We start from the raw sequence: 17,036 nt of genomic DNA, 5'->3' as shown, positions 1-17,036 counted from the left end.
ATGTTTCTGTGCTGTAAGAAAAAGTGAAAGGTGGGCTTGCAAGTAATCTATTTACTTGTCCAAAGGCTCGGCAATCAGATAAAATACAATATCACACTATATGCTTTTCTTTAAACACATTGTCTCCCAAGAAGCCAGTAATGAAGTAGTGCTTATTTGTTATAATAGTTTCAGACTCCCAATGAAAAGAAAAATTCCATGGGTTCTTTCTCCCCCTAAGGCGCCTTTAGTAACTCATAAACACTTACAGAGCTGAACAAGGGACTCCTTTTACTTTTGATTACAAGTTTTCCCTGTGTGGCAACATATTTGAAAATGCTATGTAACAAATCACACACAGAGAGAGATAACTCAGGAAGAAACATTATGTTGAATTACAGTGGCAAGCACAAACTATCCTTTGCACACCAAGGTCATTATTATATTTATAAAAACATGAATTTAGTGTCTAAATATTTTCATGAAATATTTATCAACAACCAGCTGTTGGTTGACAGGATCAGCTATAACATAAGGAAAGGGGAAAAAAACATCACTTTCCCCAGAATTAGAAAACCTGGGTTTGATTGCTGATACTAGGAGTGAGACCATGTGCAAATTACAAATTTCAGTTCTCTCTCTAGCCTCTTGGAATTGCTATGAAGACTGAACAAATGTAAACGCATTGCCTAGATTAGAAAGTATTATCTATACAAATGCCAGTTATCAAAGTAAAACATAAACAAGTATGTCAGATCTGAGGTCCATTCTATACAGAATTGTACCTTGAATGTAATTCTTGTTCTCTTCATTATACATTTTCCCTAACTTCACTTTTCTCGGCCTAGTGATGATCTTGGAAACAAAAAAGCATTAAATATTCTGGGAGCATCCAATATTCTCTGCCACGTCTATTTAAGGACCAAGGTATATGCCTGAATCAAGCCTACAGATATTCCTTCTAGATGGTACCTGATTCCTACAATGTGGTACCAACCCTGAAAAGAAATTGGTATGCAGACAACAACTAAAATCTGAATCATACCCAGGCTCGGTTTGATCTCAATGCAGTCAATAATCATACGCTATTTCTTATTAGAAAAATTCTTAGCAGCCCAGATATAATTCTGTAGTATCGAAAGCCCCTGACTACTATACCATGATTTCTGCCAAAAACCAAGAATGTGTTTGAGAGGAACACGGATACCTACATCCGGATAGTAATCCACATTAGGTACTAGGTGCTGGATGAGTGCTTCCAGAGATCCAGAGAGGAGGTTGTTGTCATGGTAATACAACCCTCCACAGCTGTCTTCTGCAGACTGATAGAGGTTTCGGTTGTAACCGCTGCTGTCAAACATTGCTGAAAAGGGAGGCGTCTGAGGCATGCTTTCCTAAAATAAATAACAAAGGAGAAAACACAGTGTCAGTAAAATGCAGTCCAAAAGAAAAGTAAGCTGTAATAGGCACTAAGCTTTATTTAATAGTAAGGAGGGAACAGGCAGTGTTAAAGTAAGCTAGGTTCTGATACAACATCAGGACCCATCAGGAAGTGCATCACTCTTCGAGTAACACAGGTTGTGTATACTTTTGAGTACCGAGCTCACTAAATTAAATACCATAAGATGCTTAGATCAAAGGATCCAATCTGGACTTAACTTCAAGTCTTTGGCTGCCATATTTAGACATCAGTCCTACACATTCGGTCATAAAGGTGGAGAGGAGAACGGCACTTCATTTCGCTGTACCCCACTGAGGCAAGTATTATGCTAAGGAGGAAATGTGTAAGCCTGCAAAGTTCTTTGGGCCGTGCGTTACATAATACTTAAGAAATACCGACCTAAGCCTGGGCATACTAGGAGATAACTAAAACAAAAGGTGAAAAATTGCAACTGTACAAAAGGCCTAGAATTAAAGCACACAGTGTGTGTGAGCATTTATAGATGTACGATGCCTCAGGAGATTTAACACTGACTCCCCAGTTTTCACTGGAAGATGGGATGCTATTGATTTTCACCCCCTTTTTGTCAAATTCTTTTGGGAGTGGAGGGCTCTTTAAAGCCTCAGTTCTCAGTAAACACACGGGCTGAGAAGGCATCTGATTTGGAGAACAAGGAGTGTTCCTCTTCATCTGTGTGCTTTGCAACTCACAAAGCCCTTGTCAGAGGGTGTGCTCAGCAGAGGCCAGAGGCTATTAAGTTATTACTCGGATTCCTAGGGACAGAGCTCCCAGCCCTGAGAACAGACTCCTGGGTTCTGGCAGCTCTTCTGGACAATGGAGGTATTCAGGAGCTGCCCAAACTGAGGGTTTCAGAAGTCAAACAGTGAGAGGAAGCCAAACTCCAGCCTTGGGTTGACAGGAACAGGGTGCATGAAGGCTGCTGGAGGATACAATCTCGGCTAATCCTTCTTTTCAAGACGTCAAAAGCCATTTGAATCCAAATGGGGGAGGGGTGTGGAGCCCAGTCAAAACTGGCACATTCCTCAGTCCTAGCTCAACTGTTCCAGCTCCACGAATGGGGGCCACAGCCTCACACTATGCACACATGCCCCCTGCATCAGCGGCAGGTGGCCAGGAGTGGGATGCTGGAAAAAAGCATCCAAGATAAAGCTGACCTGGCAGGTGAAAAGGGCATTTAGGGAAAGGAGCATCAAGAAAAAGAAATAGAGAAACAGCGTCAGCATTTTGTACTCTGTCCCATCCATCCACACACCAGCATTTGAGGAAGACTGTGAAAGGATCCCTAAAAAACATAGCCACGAATGGGAAGAAAGTGATCACTCTGGGGAGATTTGATAACATCGGGGTCATCACTGCTGTGCTTTTCCCCTGTACAGGACACAGTCACAGCTAAAGGACAGGAACTACGGGATGTAAACGTTAACACATGCGCTCCACACTTCACTGGTGAGACCTCCCACGTGGGACTGACGGTTAAATAACCAGGTGTTAACATTTTATAAGGCAATGGACAAGGTATGTTTCTGTCCTCTTCAAATTTCGAACTTCCTCTGCCAGTTTTCTTTGAGTACAATTCATGTGCAATATAATCTTTACAAATGGGTTTTCTTTGGTAGGAAGAAGAAAAAAGAGCCTGTCTACCTTTGCCCAGAGAAACTCAAAATGTCCTTAAACTGGGACGCTGGGACCTGAGATGAGAAGCAACTAAAAGTTAGTTCTGAGAGCCTGGAGGGAATATTGGTCTGGATTTGGTTACCTGCCTCTGGCTTTAAAAAGCTTTAGATGTTTAAAACCACACAGACCACATGGTGTTCTTCATGTACAGGATGACGAGTGAAACTCACTCCGTCATGCCCTGGGAGTTTTGTTTTGTTTTTTTTTCCTGCCGAGAACCATGGATTTTCCTTGATTTCTCCACTTAATTATTCATCACTTCTGAAACCATGGTAATAAATTAAGTACTTTTGGGAGTTGGCTGACCAGAATTTGGGAATTTCAGAAAATGTTAAAGTTCAAAAGGATCATAAAAATCATCTGGTCCAGGGCGGAAAATAAATCTTATTTCACTTTCTAACAGCAGTCAACTAAAAGTGCTTGCCTAGAGGTGTGAGGATGAATGAGAAGGCTTCAGAGGCTGTAAGTAGGTGGGAGAGTGTGAATTCTAAGTCAGCGGTCCCTCCTGAAACTTTCTGGCACCCAGGACCAGCACTCCTAATCTAAAGCCTGATGATCTTAGGTGGAGCTGAGGCAGTGATGCTAGCGTTGGGGTGTGGCTGCAAATACACATGAAACTTCCATGGCTCATCCACTGCTCACCTGCTGTGTGGCCCAGTTCCTAACAGGCCAGGGACTGGTACCAATGTGCAGCCCGGGGGTTGGGGACCCCTGTTCTAAGTGATTAGCAATGACTACAAGACAGTCATGGGAGAAGTCAAAGCCCAGTGCCATCACGATCTGGTCCATTTCCTCATTTTATAAACGTGCAGACTAAGACTATGGACAGCTGAGTGAAGACCAGGCTGAGATCACACAGTGATGTGACCAGAGCATCAAGTGAGTCCAAAGGAATGCCCTCAAATCTTGCACCTCTGCTGCCTTCAGGTTATTGACTCCACGCACTAACCTACAAAAAATCATGGCTCACTCACTCAGAGCTCCCTTTTAAGGAGTAGGCACCAGAAGACACCAAGTATTTGTAATTTTAATTATTTACTCCCATAAAGCAGATAAGGACTCAGATTTAGTGAAGTCCTTATCTGGCTCTTAACAGCCACAAAAACTTTGGAGTCATTTACCACCACCCACTCCCCACCACTGTGTTTTTCATCTGGAAATTTACTTCCAGTTTTGCTCATCCCTTTCAAAATTCTAAATTAGAACTATTCATTTTCTTTATAGCAAATTTATTCTTAGAGGAATGGTAAAAGGCTTTTGTATTGGTCCTTGGAAATGTGTCATGCACAGGATTTGTTTCAGGAGGTACAAAATCTCGACACTTAGAAAACCCCCTCTAACCAGGTACCAAAAGAAAATACTACAAATAGCAATGGAAACCAAACAGGTAAGTTAATTGGAGTTACAGCTTATTATAGTTCAAAATCAATTTTAAGAAGGTAGTATGTCAAAGGTCATTTTCTGTCTTCTAATTCGCCCAAAGTTCTGTTGCTCATCAGCTGATATGATTTGCACATATCAACTGCTGAGACTCAAGTCATTCTAAGAGATGCTTATTTATGCACACTGGTAATATTTGTCTACCTTGCCATGTACTTGAGACAGCATCTTTTCAATTCCTTAGGCCCTCTCCCTTCCTTAGCTGTACATTCTTCTACTATGGAATCCTGCGTGCTGGCAAAGGTCTCCACATTCCATAGTCCTTTAATTCTCTGACTCCCCCTCCAGGGCCCTCACCTGTGTAACATGCTGGAGAAGGCTCTGAGAATGTCAGCAGCCACCACCTGCGTAAGGTTTCCTGCCTACAAATGCCTTTTTGGATTCTATAGCCACCCTGTTTGGGAGACGTCCTCACTGTTTTGACTGCACAAGAAGCTGAGGTTCATAAAAACTGATAACTCGCTTAGGGTTACACATCAGATATGGGACAGATAGGGCAGGGTTTCAAACCTGGGTCTTCAGATGTCAGGTTCAAAATTTATCACTCTACATCATGTTATACTGAAAATGGTCTTCTCTGAACTTCTAATGTTTAACCATAAAATGAAAAGCCTGTCAGTTTGTCCCAAATTGTAGGCTATTAGAAAAATTTATATATTTTACATGTTCTACATAAATCCTTCCTCCAAAGATTTATAAAGGTCATTTTATTCTTATTACAAAGCAATATTATCAACAAAAGTATTCAAGCTACTGAACTTTGCAATCCAAACATAATCCTATCTAAACAGATTTCAAAGATGCTTTTTTTTTTTTAACAGTAGAAAAGTATAGCTTTTTACAGAAGACTGGCTCAAAAGCCCAGAGATTCTAATATACATTTCTTTATATTTTCATATCTTTGAAATTGAGTTATACATAGTCAAGTGACAAGAAAACATGTTTAATTAACAGTCTTTTTTGGCAAAATCTGAAATAAAAGAGCATCTTACAATGGATGGCATCTTAGGGTCAATGAAATACAGTAATATTTGCTTGCATGTACTTTATAGATATCCGGTAAAAAAATTTAACAAGACAAATGACCAAAAGAAAGATCATGGGTCACAGTATTCATCATTTCTGGATAATCTCTAACAAGTGGCCAGTCCAGCCATTTTCTGGAAAAATCAACTGCTTGGTATAATAGATGTATTTGATAAATAGGGGAAAGGTCAGCAGCATGGTATAGAAAGTGCTGTTTGTGAAGCATATTTTTAAATACCTAAGAAGATAAACATAGATTTTTTTTTCCTCCCAAGTATCACCCACACCAAGAACTACTGTTTGTTCAGTATTACTCAGATTGGACATCCAGCACTTTAGTTCAACCTGCTTCAGTTTTGGAAATGAAAAGTAAGGCTCAGAAGATTAAACATTGGCTTGGCTCTTGTTTAAGAAAACAAATATGGTATTTAAGCACTGGACATAAGAATCCAGAGCAGTGTTTCTCTTCTCCCTGGCCACTATTACCTCTAGGAATCCTTAGCTAATGACTTCCTAGAGGAAGAAGGGCTAAGTGTGAGCCTGCTCCCATTTATTTATTTTCAAATCTCAATATAGTTCTGATTTCTTCTTATCTGCAGCAAACCTTCTCTTTACAGGTCTCACAATTAATATTTTCTATCTCTAGGGTCCTATAAACTCTCAATTTACTCTTCTCTACCCTTTCCAACATAATCTCAAAATCAACTTCTCAAAGTTTGCCATGCTTACTTAATTAGCACAAATTTTGCCCAACCCAACATACCTATCTATAGAGACCCATTAACTCAAAATCTTGTTTAGGAAAAACAGACTCTTTTGCCAAAATTAGAATGCCTGACAGCATGAACTTAAATACTAGCATTAACTGTTAAGTCAAACTTCAAAGCAATTCATTCCTTTAGAAAGAAAGATTTGCAGTAGACACTTAAAAAGCTGCTGACTATTCAAATCACTACCAGTAAAATAAGGCAGAGGCAGGTTAATCTCACAAGCAATGCTCACCTTACAAAGTTTCATAACCAGTTCCTGGAAACTAAGAATATATTTTATTTGTCCGATGACTCAACTTTTTTAAGGAGATCACAATCCTCTCCCCACATTGCCCCCCAGAGAAATGCAACAAGTTTGTATATACTTTCAAGGAACTCAGACCACAGAATTAGACTCACATATGGTGGCCTGTACAGAACCTAGATATTATTTATCTACCCTGCCTCAAAGGAAGAGAATGTGGTGGTTCTGAAGGGAACGTGGTCTTAACACATTCAAGACTGGCTGCTTAGAAATCAAGAATACTTGTATTTTCAGGTAGTACCAATCCAATGGAGTCAAAGAGGATTTAAAAAAAAAAAAAAATGATACTTCTTTCGGTTTGAGAAGAGAGATTTAAATAGTCTTCTTTTTTCCCCTAAATTGAGGCAGCCCTTTGGGATACAGAAGATGCAATGAGACAGTGAGAACAAGACTGTGTTTTTTTTTTTTTTTAAACAATGAACCAGGTTAAGAGAAAGTTTAGCGGCCACTAAAATCACCATGCGAATTACAGGTTCTGCTGGAAACCATCTCAAAGGGAAGTAAAAGATATATCCAACCCAGGTATGCAAGAGGAATGCTCTTAAAGTTAATTTGGTAAGCTGAAAAGTTGGTTGACAGACAAGATATCTTACATGGGCAGCTAATTCAGTCACAAAGATATATTATGTTCTTCCAAGGGGCCTGAAAAAGTTCAGCCTGACATTGATCTAGCAGCAAGGAAACAAGCTCTGGGTGATTTAAGGGATGAATGGATTTGAAAGGCATGCCTAATGGTTTCAAACCAACTAAAGCACCAGATGAAAAGCTGCCTTTTTCTAAACAGCAGACTGTGTTTGAATTAGCGACTGCTTCTGCAAAAAGGTTATTTATGATGAGGCAGGTGCATCAGGATAAGGTGGTTTCAGGTGACAATTCAAATTGGAAAAGAGGTCGAGGAAAAGATGGGTGTAGGAACTAAATCAAAAGCTATCCTTCAACATCTGCTAAGGGTGCATGTAAATTTCTACCTGAATGTTAAGTTTGCATTTCCTTCTACATGCAAGAAAAGGTAGTAGTAAAAAAAAGTGTTTTTCAATCCTTACTTCATTAGTGCTTCAGTGAAATAATAAATCCAATGTCTTTATATTTATCACTATTTTTAGCTTCTGTTCAAATGCTGGGCATGTGTCCCAACAGGAAAAAACAAACAAACAAACAAACAAACCCACTAAGGTGGAGGAAGGCTTCCCTTACCAGAGCTAAATTTTGAAGGCATGTTTGTTTAGTAAAAAGAGGCTTAATTTAATATCCTGGAATTACTAGTTCCCCAATATCCATCTAGGTTCCAAAGGAACCCTGCACTTTGGTGAGATGCATCTTCTCCCTCTTTTCATTTGGGGTTCCAGAGTTCTGAATGAGAAAGACTTCATGAATTTCGGCTTTAAGCTAGTTGGTATCTCACTGGCACTACTGGATCTTGATATAAAATACAAGGATTGGCTGCATGCTCTTAGAGTATATCTAACTATGGATTTGAGTCAGGGTGAAAGGCAAAGTCAAGTTTCCGACACTATCTAAAAATATGGCTTATTTGGAGCTTGAAAATGTCTAAAAAGATTATCTTCTCACTTCTTTCCTCAGCCAGGCGAAGTCCTAAAAGCAGAGATTTCTAGCAGCAGCTCTGAAAACTGTAGAAATGTTACACTTCTGCTAACCTCCTTGGGAAAAAAAGAGGCATTGTGTTGAGAGTATAACATGCAGACCTGACAACTCAGAATCAACTCACTTCTTTGGCATAAGAACAAAAAGTAACTCCCAAACAAGTACATTCTTTGAAACTGAGCCCCAAATGTTTTGTAGATTTCACAATCAAGGGTGGGGAAATAATCAGTGTTTTTATAGAAAGAAGGTCCTAGTTCTCTCCAGAATAATGAAATGGTCGTATGATGTTCTGATATGTTATATAGGCTTCTGTACAAAAAATCAATTTGCATTTTGCTTGATTTGTTCTAGACCCTACTTCAAAAAAGTCCTTACTAATTCCTAATTGATAAAGGAAGGGGATTCTGACTCAAATAATTACTATCTTTGCTTTCCCTGGAAGAAAATCAAAGCTAACATCTGTCATCTTTTGTCTTGGGGATATCTTACTAGCAGTTTATTAAAACACAAAATGACATTTTAGTACATGGTAGCTGTAAATGGGCCTGGATAGTCATTTGAAACTTCTCTCGGAGATAAATCTTTACTGTGTGGGAACGGATCACAGAACGTGTTGACATTCTTTATGCATTAATTGTTTTTAATCAGCTACAACTTCCATGCAGTTCCTGAGTTTAACAGTAGATGGCTCTACATGCCTTGTCTTTGAAAGGGTTGCTGCTTTCCAGCAATAAGAGTCCATGCTGATTTAGAAAAGTAAAGTACAGCTGGAGTGCTGGGAAAAAAAAAAAAAAAAAAAATGAGAAATTCGTGTTTATGATCTTGGCATACTAGACTTAGGAAAGTGGCATTGTTCATTCTGTACAGTTGAAAACATATACTGACTGATAATGCCAATTAGTCTTATTTCCTTAGGTCTTAGGTGCCCGTCTATGATGATATTTAATTATTTCATTTTCCCAGAGGAATAAAAGTGATTCTCTATCTAGATAATCAAAATCATCATTATCTAATTAAGTGCTGTCAAAAAGAACTTTCTAGGATATTGAAATTTTTCCCCTTCAGCAATGTTCAATACAGTAGCCATCAGCCCCACGTGTTACTCACTGGGCACTTAAAATGTGGCTACTGCAACTGAGAAACTAAATTTTGTATTTTGTTTAATTAAACTTAAGGTTAAATATCTCCATGTGGCTCTTGGCTACCACACAGAACAGCAAAGAAATAAGCAGCTGAGTCATCATTTATATATGAGAGATCTCAAGGCAAATTATAGAATATTATATGGGGTGAATATCCTTTACTAAAAGGATGTATTTTTCTAAAAGCAATTCATCTCAGCAGGAAAATTACCTGATACTTAGGATATTTAGTAAAGAAATAGAATTTTCTTTTCTTTTTGCATTTTACTATAAAAACAGTTACTGGGATAATTTTATTTTTTGGCTTCAAGTTCTTGAAAAACTACACTCATGTCTCCCCCTTCTATTCTTTTAGATAAACAGAAAGATACTGGTGGTCCATATGGTAAAGTTTCTTTGTACTTTCCCAGTGTTAAGCTAATTTTCATACCAGGGTTTCCTGATAAAACGTGTATCAATTCAATGATTTCCCAGATACAGATATACCTTGAAAGTTAATAGGAAATATATAAACCTAAGAAAACATGACTAGTTAAAAGTTTAGTAAATAGTAACACTGACTGACTTGACCTTCCTAATAATTAGTATTTTAAAATACGCTTGCAGGAGAAAAACAAAAGCAAAACCCAGTTCAAGAAAATACTAACTCTATAGAATTTCCATCAATAAAAAGAAACTTCACTCTCTTCTCATTTCCATGCACTCGGAAAGTAGCTGAACCTAACTACAGATCACGTCATTCTTCATTCTTCTCCTACTAATACAGGGTGCATGTGCATGAAGTGATAGCACAGCAAAATAAATCAGTTATTATAGAGCTAAAACAGACTCGTAAATCATCTAGTTCAACACCCCATCTAATTTTACAGATATTGCACCTATAGGGAGAGACTGAGTGACTTATTAGGGCATCACGTCAGCTACGACCTTAGTCTCTATTCCAAAGGCAGAAAGCTGCCTGCCACAGCAAAAGGCTACGACATCTGTCATTTTAGGAGAATGGAGGGTTGCACAGATCTAATTTTTTGTCAATTTATCTGAAGAGCCAAAAAGGGACAACTGTGGTTTTTGAAAAGTGAAAGGGATAGGAAGGCAACACCTGAATTCAACCACTAGCAACAAAAATACCACAAATCTTAAGTAGTATTTTCAACAGTACAACTGGTCTCTAAAATCTCACAAAATGTTAGGATGGTCTTTCCATTTATTATTTGTGGCATCAGAATCAAGATTCTCAATCTCTGCTTCAGGGATTCCAGATTCTTCTCCCACATAAGAGAGAATACCTTCCTTTCCCCAACTCCTGTCCAAGGTGATCTTCTCTTTGGGGTCATTGCAATGCTTCACAAAAGTCCATTCTTCTAAGTCACCTTTAGAGACTGATACAGTTGATCTCATCACTTCCTGTGCCATATTAGGTACCTTGCATAGTGTAGACTGTCACCTAGCTTCTCCTCTTCAATATTCTGACCACTTCTCTTTTTTCCTAAATAGGTGTTACTCAATTGTTTTTTTTTTTTTGCCTATCGTAGTTTATTAGCTAGTAGTTAATTTTAGATTTTAAGAATGTGATGTTAGTATATACAATATACTAACATTATATATACTATATACCAAGAAATATGTATTGTTATGATAACTGATAAATACTTAAAAACATATACCTAGGAATAAATTAAATTAGATGCTAAGCAAGGGGTGGAAAAGATGATAAATGTAAATGCTTTCTGGAGATTTTCTATTCCAAAGACAGTATGATCCCCAGGTATCAGGTGTGGTAGTACCAAATTAACTGTCTAATGGAGCACATAAAATGGAGCAATACTGAAAATGCACATGGGACAAATAAATCCTAAGAATTTTACACTCTGTTAGACAATCAAAAAGTTCAAGGCCAGTATGCTTAGCAGCCAGAAACACTGTCACCTCAAGGAAAACAAAGGATTGACGGACGTGTAGTGGAAGAATGCCAAGGAGAAATTTGCTAATCAGCAGCTGATCTTCTCATCCTTGCTAGAAAATCTGCTCCAAAGGCATAATGTATCATTACTTATGAACTCTGATTTCTGTCAAAAGTGCCCTGGGTCCTCATTGGCTCAACCACTGTCTCCCCCTGCCCCCCCCCCTCCCAAAAATAACTATTAATGATAGGGTCTAACAAGCTGCCACCTTTTTTCTATGAATATCTCAACAGCCAAGAATTTTTATTTTTGTTATTTCTTTTTAGACATCAATTCTACATTTGCTCTAAACCTCATTCGACCTGTTATTTTCCTCCCAAATCTCCCATCACCGTATATAAATACCCTGGTTAATTGTAACCTCCCTATTTCTTAGCATAGTCTTCTCACCATGGTCCAACTATGTTTTAAATTAAGGCAGCCATCACATGCCAAGCTCTAGCTACTCTTTTCGAGAGGAAAGAGTAATTATTCACCCCATCTGAGTCTGACTGTACCAGACATTATTCAAGAGAGCAAAACCCTAATCCCTGGACTCTTCCCCTTTTAAAAAGCACCCAGTTTAGAGACCCTCCCTCGGCCACAAGAGATCATCCAGGGCTAAATATAGATCTCTGCACACCAGCAGTTCCTGATCCTCCTCACATGGTGCTGTTGACGAAAGACTCCTAGGAGACTCGTTCGGCCTAAACACATGTACACACTTTGAGTGTATATTCATCTGTACACACTGTACCCACCGAATTAATCAGTGATGACAGACACATCGACATTCACAAGAGAAGTCGCATCTTAGAGAGCTCGGCCTGCTGTTTACCACAATCGTGCGATCCTCGGCACTGTCAGAGGACTTAGCTCCGTTGCTTTCTCCTGAATTCGCCAGTTCGGTTGGGGTAAGATGCGAAGCAACATTCTAGTGGTAAACACACACACACACACGCACACGCGCGCGCGCGCACACACACACACACGCGAGCATATACACCACCACCAGCACTACCACCTCCGTTTCGCCTTCTTCTCTAGTGCAGCACTTAAGTTTTTCCCACCGTTGCCCTAGAAAGAGGAGCTTCCCCGCAAGCTAGCTGCCCGCGAGGTTCCCAGGTACCTCAGTTCACGTTATTATCTCTTGGCCAGGTCAGCCGCGGCGACTCACCTAAGCTCAGGCAAGAGCAAGGTAACTCGGTGTGTCCCACGTTCGCCAGCTCAACGAGAGATGAAAGAATATCACCTCGTCGGTGCCGAGCACATGACTTCTGTTCCCTCGTCCTTCCTAAGTCAGACCCTAGATTTTAAGGCTCCAACATTAAATATAAACAATCCCCCACCCACACGAAAACTAGCCAAGGAGTAGAAGGAAACAACCTAGCTGTGCATAGGAAGGGATAGATATGACTAGAACTCAAATCTTCAAAAACTGTACCAAACTACAAACAGAAAACCTGGCTGCGGGATCGGGGGAAGAGAAACAAGGCAAAATCCAAACCTTTCCCCACCTGAGCTCCAGAGGCTGGGTCCCGCACCTGTTGGCACCGGCTCGGCTCCCGGGACCGCCCCAAGCGCCCTCGGTGGCGGGTCAGGGGGCTCCCTGGTCTCTGGCTTTTGCCAGGCGCTGTGCTCCAGTAAGAGCTCACTCACTAGCCCTTGGCTCTCCAGTGTCCCCGCTCGCGCCAGTAGCCGGGGCGCAGTCTGCGAGCCGAGCTGTTTGGGGGCGCAGCTCCCGGGCCGCCCGGGAGAGACGCGCGCGCAGCACGATCGCGCGTTCCCGCTGCGGGTCTGTGTCCTGCCTAGGAAAACAGCCTCACCAGCGAGCAACCCACCTGCAAATGAACCCCAGGTCTTCGCCTTTCCGGCTGTTTGTCTCGCGCCCACAAATGCCACCAAAGGACAGGGAGCGAAAGCGCGCGGGAAGAAGACGGGAAAAAATCCCGCACAACCAGTCGAGCTCCTTGTTTACACTGGAACTACCGCCGGGCCGCCGCGCACACCCCCTTAGCTCCGAGCGCCCGCCTCCCGCCGCAACCCCGCCCAGCCCGGCAGGCGCGGGCCAATCGCGGCGCAGCTCACCGCCCACCCGGCCACCGCCTCCCGTGCGGGGGACCGGCCCACGCGTCCCATGGGGCACGGGACTCCCCAGGCGCGGTTGCCAAGCTTCCCTCCCACGCTGCGGAGGCCGGCGGAGCCCAACGCAGCGGTGTTTGCCGGCGCTGGTTCGGTTCTTTCTGACCGCGTGCGTTTCCGCCGCCGTACACCTGTGCGTGTGTGTGTGTGTGGGTGTGTGTGTGTGTGTGTGGTGTGTGTGTTCGTCCACCTGTGTAGTACCTGTAAATACCGGCCCGACTCGTTATACAATATCTATTAACATAATTATGAGCTAAGATTTACTGTCCATGTAACTTTCAGAAGAGAGCTGGGAGCAATCACAAAAACATTTGCTCAGCAATTATTTACAGAGAGGCTGGGTGCTAGGCATTGTGCAAAATGCGGGGGACACACTTCAGGCACACTTCAGGCAAAAATAGGCTGGTCCCAATGGTTACCCAAACAGAATGTAAAATTGCGGCTGTTAGAAGTTCCACAAAGGAAGGGAACCTGTGCTGTGAGACATGATTCTGGAGGCAAAGACGGGAGGTCAGTCCTCAGTAAAGGCTGTGTTGTTATGGTAACCACATACTCTATCACTGGATACTTGATATCTATTTTAGAAAAAAAGGTAAAAACCTCAATACTTCACCTTGTACAAATAAAAGGAAGCTGGAGGGAAGAAACAATGGAAACAAATAAGTGGAGAAAGAGACTCAAGGAAAGAAAAAAACTTAAAACATCAGGAGACTCTCTTGCCAGCTATGTGTCCTTGAGCTTAAGTAAAGCAGCTTTTCTGAGTTTCATATTTTCCCATACATAAAACAACACTATTCATACCTATCTTGTGGTACTGTAATTAGGATTACTGGGATACAGAAACCTTTTATCATTCCTGCTCTATCTCCTCTCCCTCCCTCCTCCTTCCTGGGGTTGAAACAGTCATCTTGAAGTTCACATTGCCTATTCTTAGCTGATTCCTACCCTCATTTTCTTTATCTGTGTCTCCTTTCACTTTTATTCCTCCAATTATACTCCCTCTTCTCTCCTGCAAAGTGGGTCTCCCTGACTCAGTAATTCACTTCCAGCTCTCTGACCCTCTCTGTAGTTTAAAGAAGGCAATACAGCCAAGGGCGCTTGGCTGGGCCAGCCATGTAGAGTAAAGCACAAAGGCTCGGCAACCCTGCTCAGCTGCTGTGGTTGTGCTGGTTGATTAGTCTTTCCCGCTGCTTTCCATTCTGATTCTGCAACAAACAAGCTTCAGGAAGTTGGGGAAGTCATGTACAATCTTGAGACTCCTAGTCCTGTAGATATAAATTGAAAGGGTTGGGCTAAATCAAAATTTCTTAATGGAAAACAGTTGACATGTCTTTTGTAACCACTGGGTAGACCCACCAGGCCTGGAGATTTTGCCCAGTTTTACTTACTGAAGTTTTTCCCCACCCAAACAAAAGATGTTTATTTTAGTCTCTCAAAATATAAAATGGATACTATGATAATATTGTGCAGTGCTATACCAAACCACATTCCTGCTCCCCATTCTGGTGGACTCCCCGAGGGCCCCTTCCAACTCCCTGTGTGAGAGGCGGTACACAAGGGGACAGCTCCAGACTAGGTGGCCCAAACCCTAATCCTGTCTCTGTGGCTTAGCCAGCTATCCAACCTTAGAAAAGGCACTGAAAGACTGGGCTCTAGTTTACTCATCTGGAAATACCAGTCATGGTTTATATAAGTAACTTCTTCAACAGGGTGTTGAGAAGATTAAAAGAGATAATACATAAAATGGGTTTGGAACAATGTCATTCAGAGAAGCTTTCCCTGACCTCCTTATTTAAAATTGCAGTCACCCCTACTCCGTATCTTCCTTTCCTCCTTTTCTGTGGTTTCCTCCAGAGAACTTACTAACATTTAATGTACTGTGTAGTTTACTTATTATTGGCACTCACCCCTCAGTAGAATATAAGCTCCATAAGAGCTAGGTCTGCTGTTGTCATTGTAGCTGTTGTTTTCCTGCTGTATTTCTAATGTCTACAACAGTGTCTCATGCATTATAAACACTCAATAAATATATGTTGGTCAAATTAATTATTGTCCAGCACATGGTAAACAATAAATAATAGCTGTTATGTATCAATTATTCTCTGTCATGAAAAGATATTATTTCTGTTCTCTACTTCTCATAGTTTCTAGTCTTTTGATTCTGTTGGCTCAACTCTTATCTCTGTGTAAAATGTTGGTAAGCTCAGAAATACTAGTCAAATTGGTACAAATAAAGCCCTGCTGAGGAGGACCTTACTCGAGTAACAAAAACAGCCACCTATATTGAGCTTCTGCTATATGGTGGGCTTTGTGCTAAACATTGTTTTTCTTTTTCTTTCCCCTTGGACCTCAGATGCACAAAATTCAAGCAAGCGTTATAACTAATCCGTGTCCAAAACTCTTTAATTTTAGTCTCTTTCATTTCCCATCTAAAATCTCAGTTTTCACCATCCCAATGGCACTTACTCTTTCATATAATACTTAGTGTGTTTTTCAATCCACCTTTCATAAACAATGATGGTATTTTTTTTGTGTGGGTACCACATGAGTGTATTTACCTAAAGGTTACTGTGCAAAACATTTCATTCTGTCTCTTACTGGTTTTGCTCTAGCTTTTGATCATCTATCCATGTTAACATATGTGATGTAATTCACTCGTTTTACTCCATGTTGAGTATTTCACCATATTCGTGTTATGTTTTATATTTACATCATCTTTTATCCTCAGCAAAACCCTAGGTACTATTCTTTTCATTTCCGAGATGAAGGGATGAAGCTGAGGAAGGTAAGCAACTTGCCAAGGCCATTTAGCTGGAGAAAGCATGAATTAAACCTTTATCTCTCTGATTCCAATGTTCCTGCCTTCTCACTCACTAAAATATATTTAATTACTTACTATCGAATTTACAAAATATTGCCTGAAAAAAATCTTCTATCATTAATTGGATTCACTTTTCATGTCTAAGATACTGCTATTAAAACTAGGAGATATTTAATTTAACTAAAGGCCAATTATTTTCATTGCAAAACGTTTATTATTTGTCTCAGACACAAGTTTAGAAAACACTTGAACTTTAAACACTTTAATCTTAGCCCCATTTTATAAGAAAATAAAGGCCTTGGTCATATTACTTACCAACAGTCAATCTAAACCACAGCCTAAACCTTCTCACTTTCAAAGCCAAGGACACCAAGCCCGTTTTTGATAAGTATGATGCATATCGCCACTCCTGTATGTCGACAAAAGATCATGAGTATTTGATAAAGCAAAAACATAGAGGATGAATTTTTGAGAAAATCATTTAACAGTTACTAAGCAAGATATGTTAATATGACTTTGCAGCTGGTTTACTGTCCGATAGCATCTCTGATCTAATCGCAGCTTCTCTAAAACACCTAACCACCTAACTCATTTTTAAAAAAAGTTAAGAAGTAAACAAAAACCTATAATACCTAGAGTATGGCACAGATACCAAGTATATACTATATATATATATATATATATATATATATATATATATATATATATAAATTGCTATTGCATAGAAATTAGAG

The 17,036-nt window shown here is 40.4% G+C and overlaps 1 protein-coding gene across 3 annotated transcripts in view; it reads right to left on the bottom strand.

Moving 5' to 3' along the window:
• The window catches only part of RASGEF1B (RasGEF domain family member 1B), a 482,542-nt gene that overhangs the window by 22,839 nt on the left and 442,667 nt on the right, over positions 1 to 17,036 (bottom strand). The window contains exons 1-2 of one of the 3 annotated variants that reach the window (XM_016156170.2): positions 13,181 to 13,341; positions 1,191 to 1,373 (exon numbers count right to left, since the gene is read on the bottom strand). In XM_016156170.2, the coding sequence (XP_016011656.1) occupies positions 1,191 to 1,367 (177 nt within the window). In that variant the 5' untranslated portion in view covers positions 1,368 to 1,373; positions 13,181 to 13,341. Of the gene's footprint in view, positions 1 to 1,190; positions 1,374 to 12,856; positions 13,137 to 13,180; positions 13,342 to 17,036 lie in introns of those variants that run through there. The other 2 variants (XM_016156171.2, XM_016156169.2) reach the window with 2 other exon arrangements.

This window comes from Rousettus aegyptiacus, unplaced genomic scaffold (genome assembly GCF_014176215.1).
Source record: "Rousettus aegyptiacus isolate mRouAeg1 unplaced genomic scaffold, mRouAeg1.p scaffold_m13_p_10, whole genome shotgun sequence".
Lineage (NCBI taxonomy): Eukaryota > Metazoa > Chordata > Mammalia > Chiroptera > Pteropodidae > Rousettus > Rousettus aegyptiacus.
Note: the sequence above shows the minus strand (reverse complement) of the source record. Positions and strands in the feature narration are given on the sequence as shown.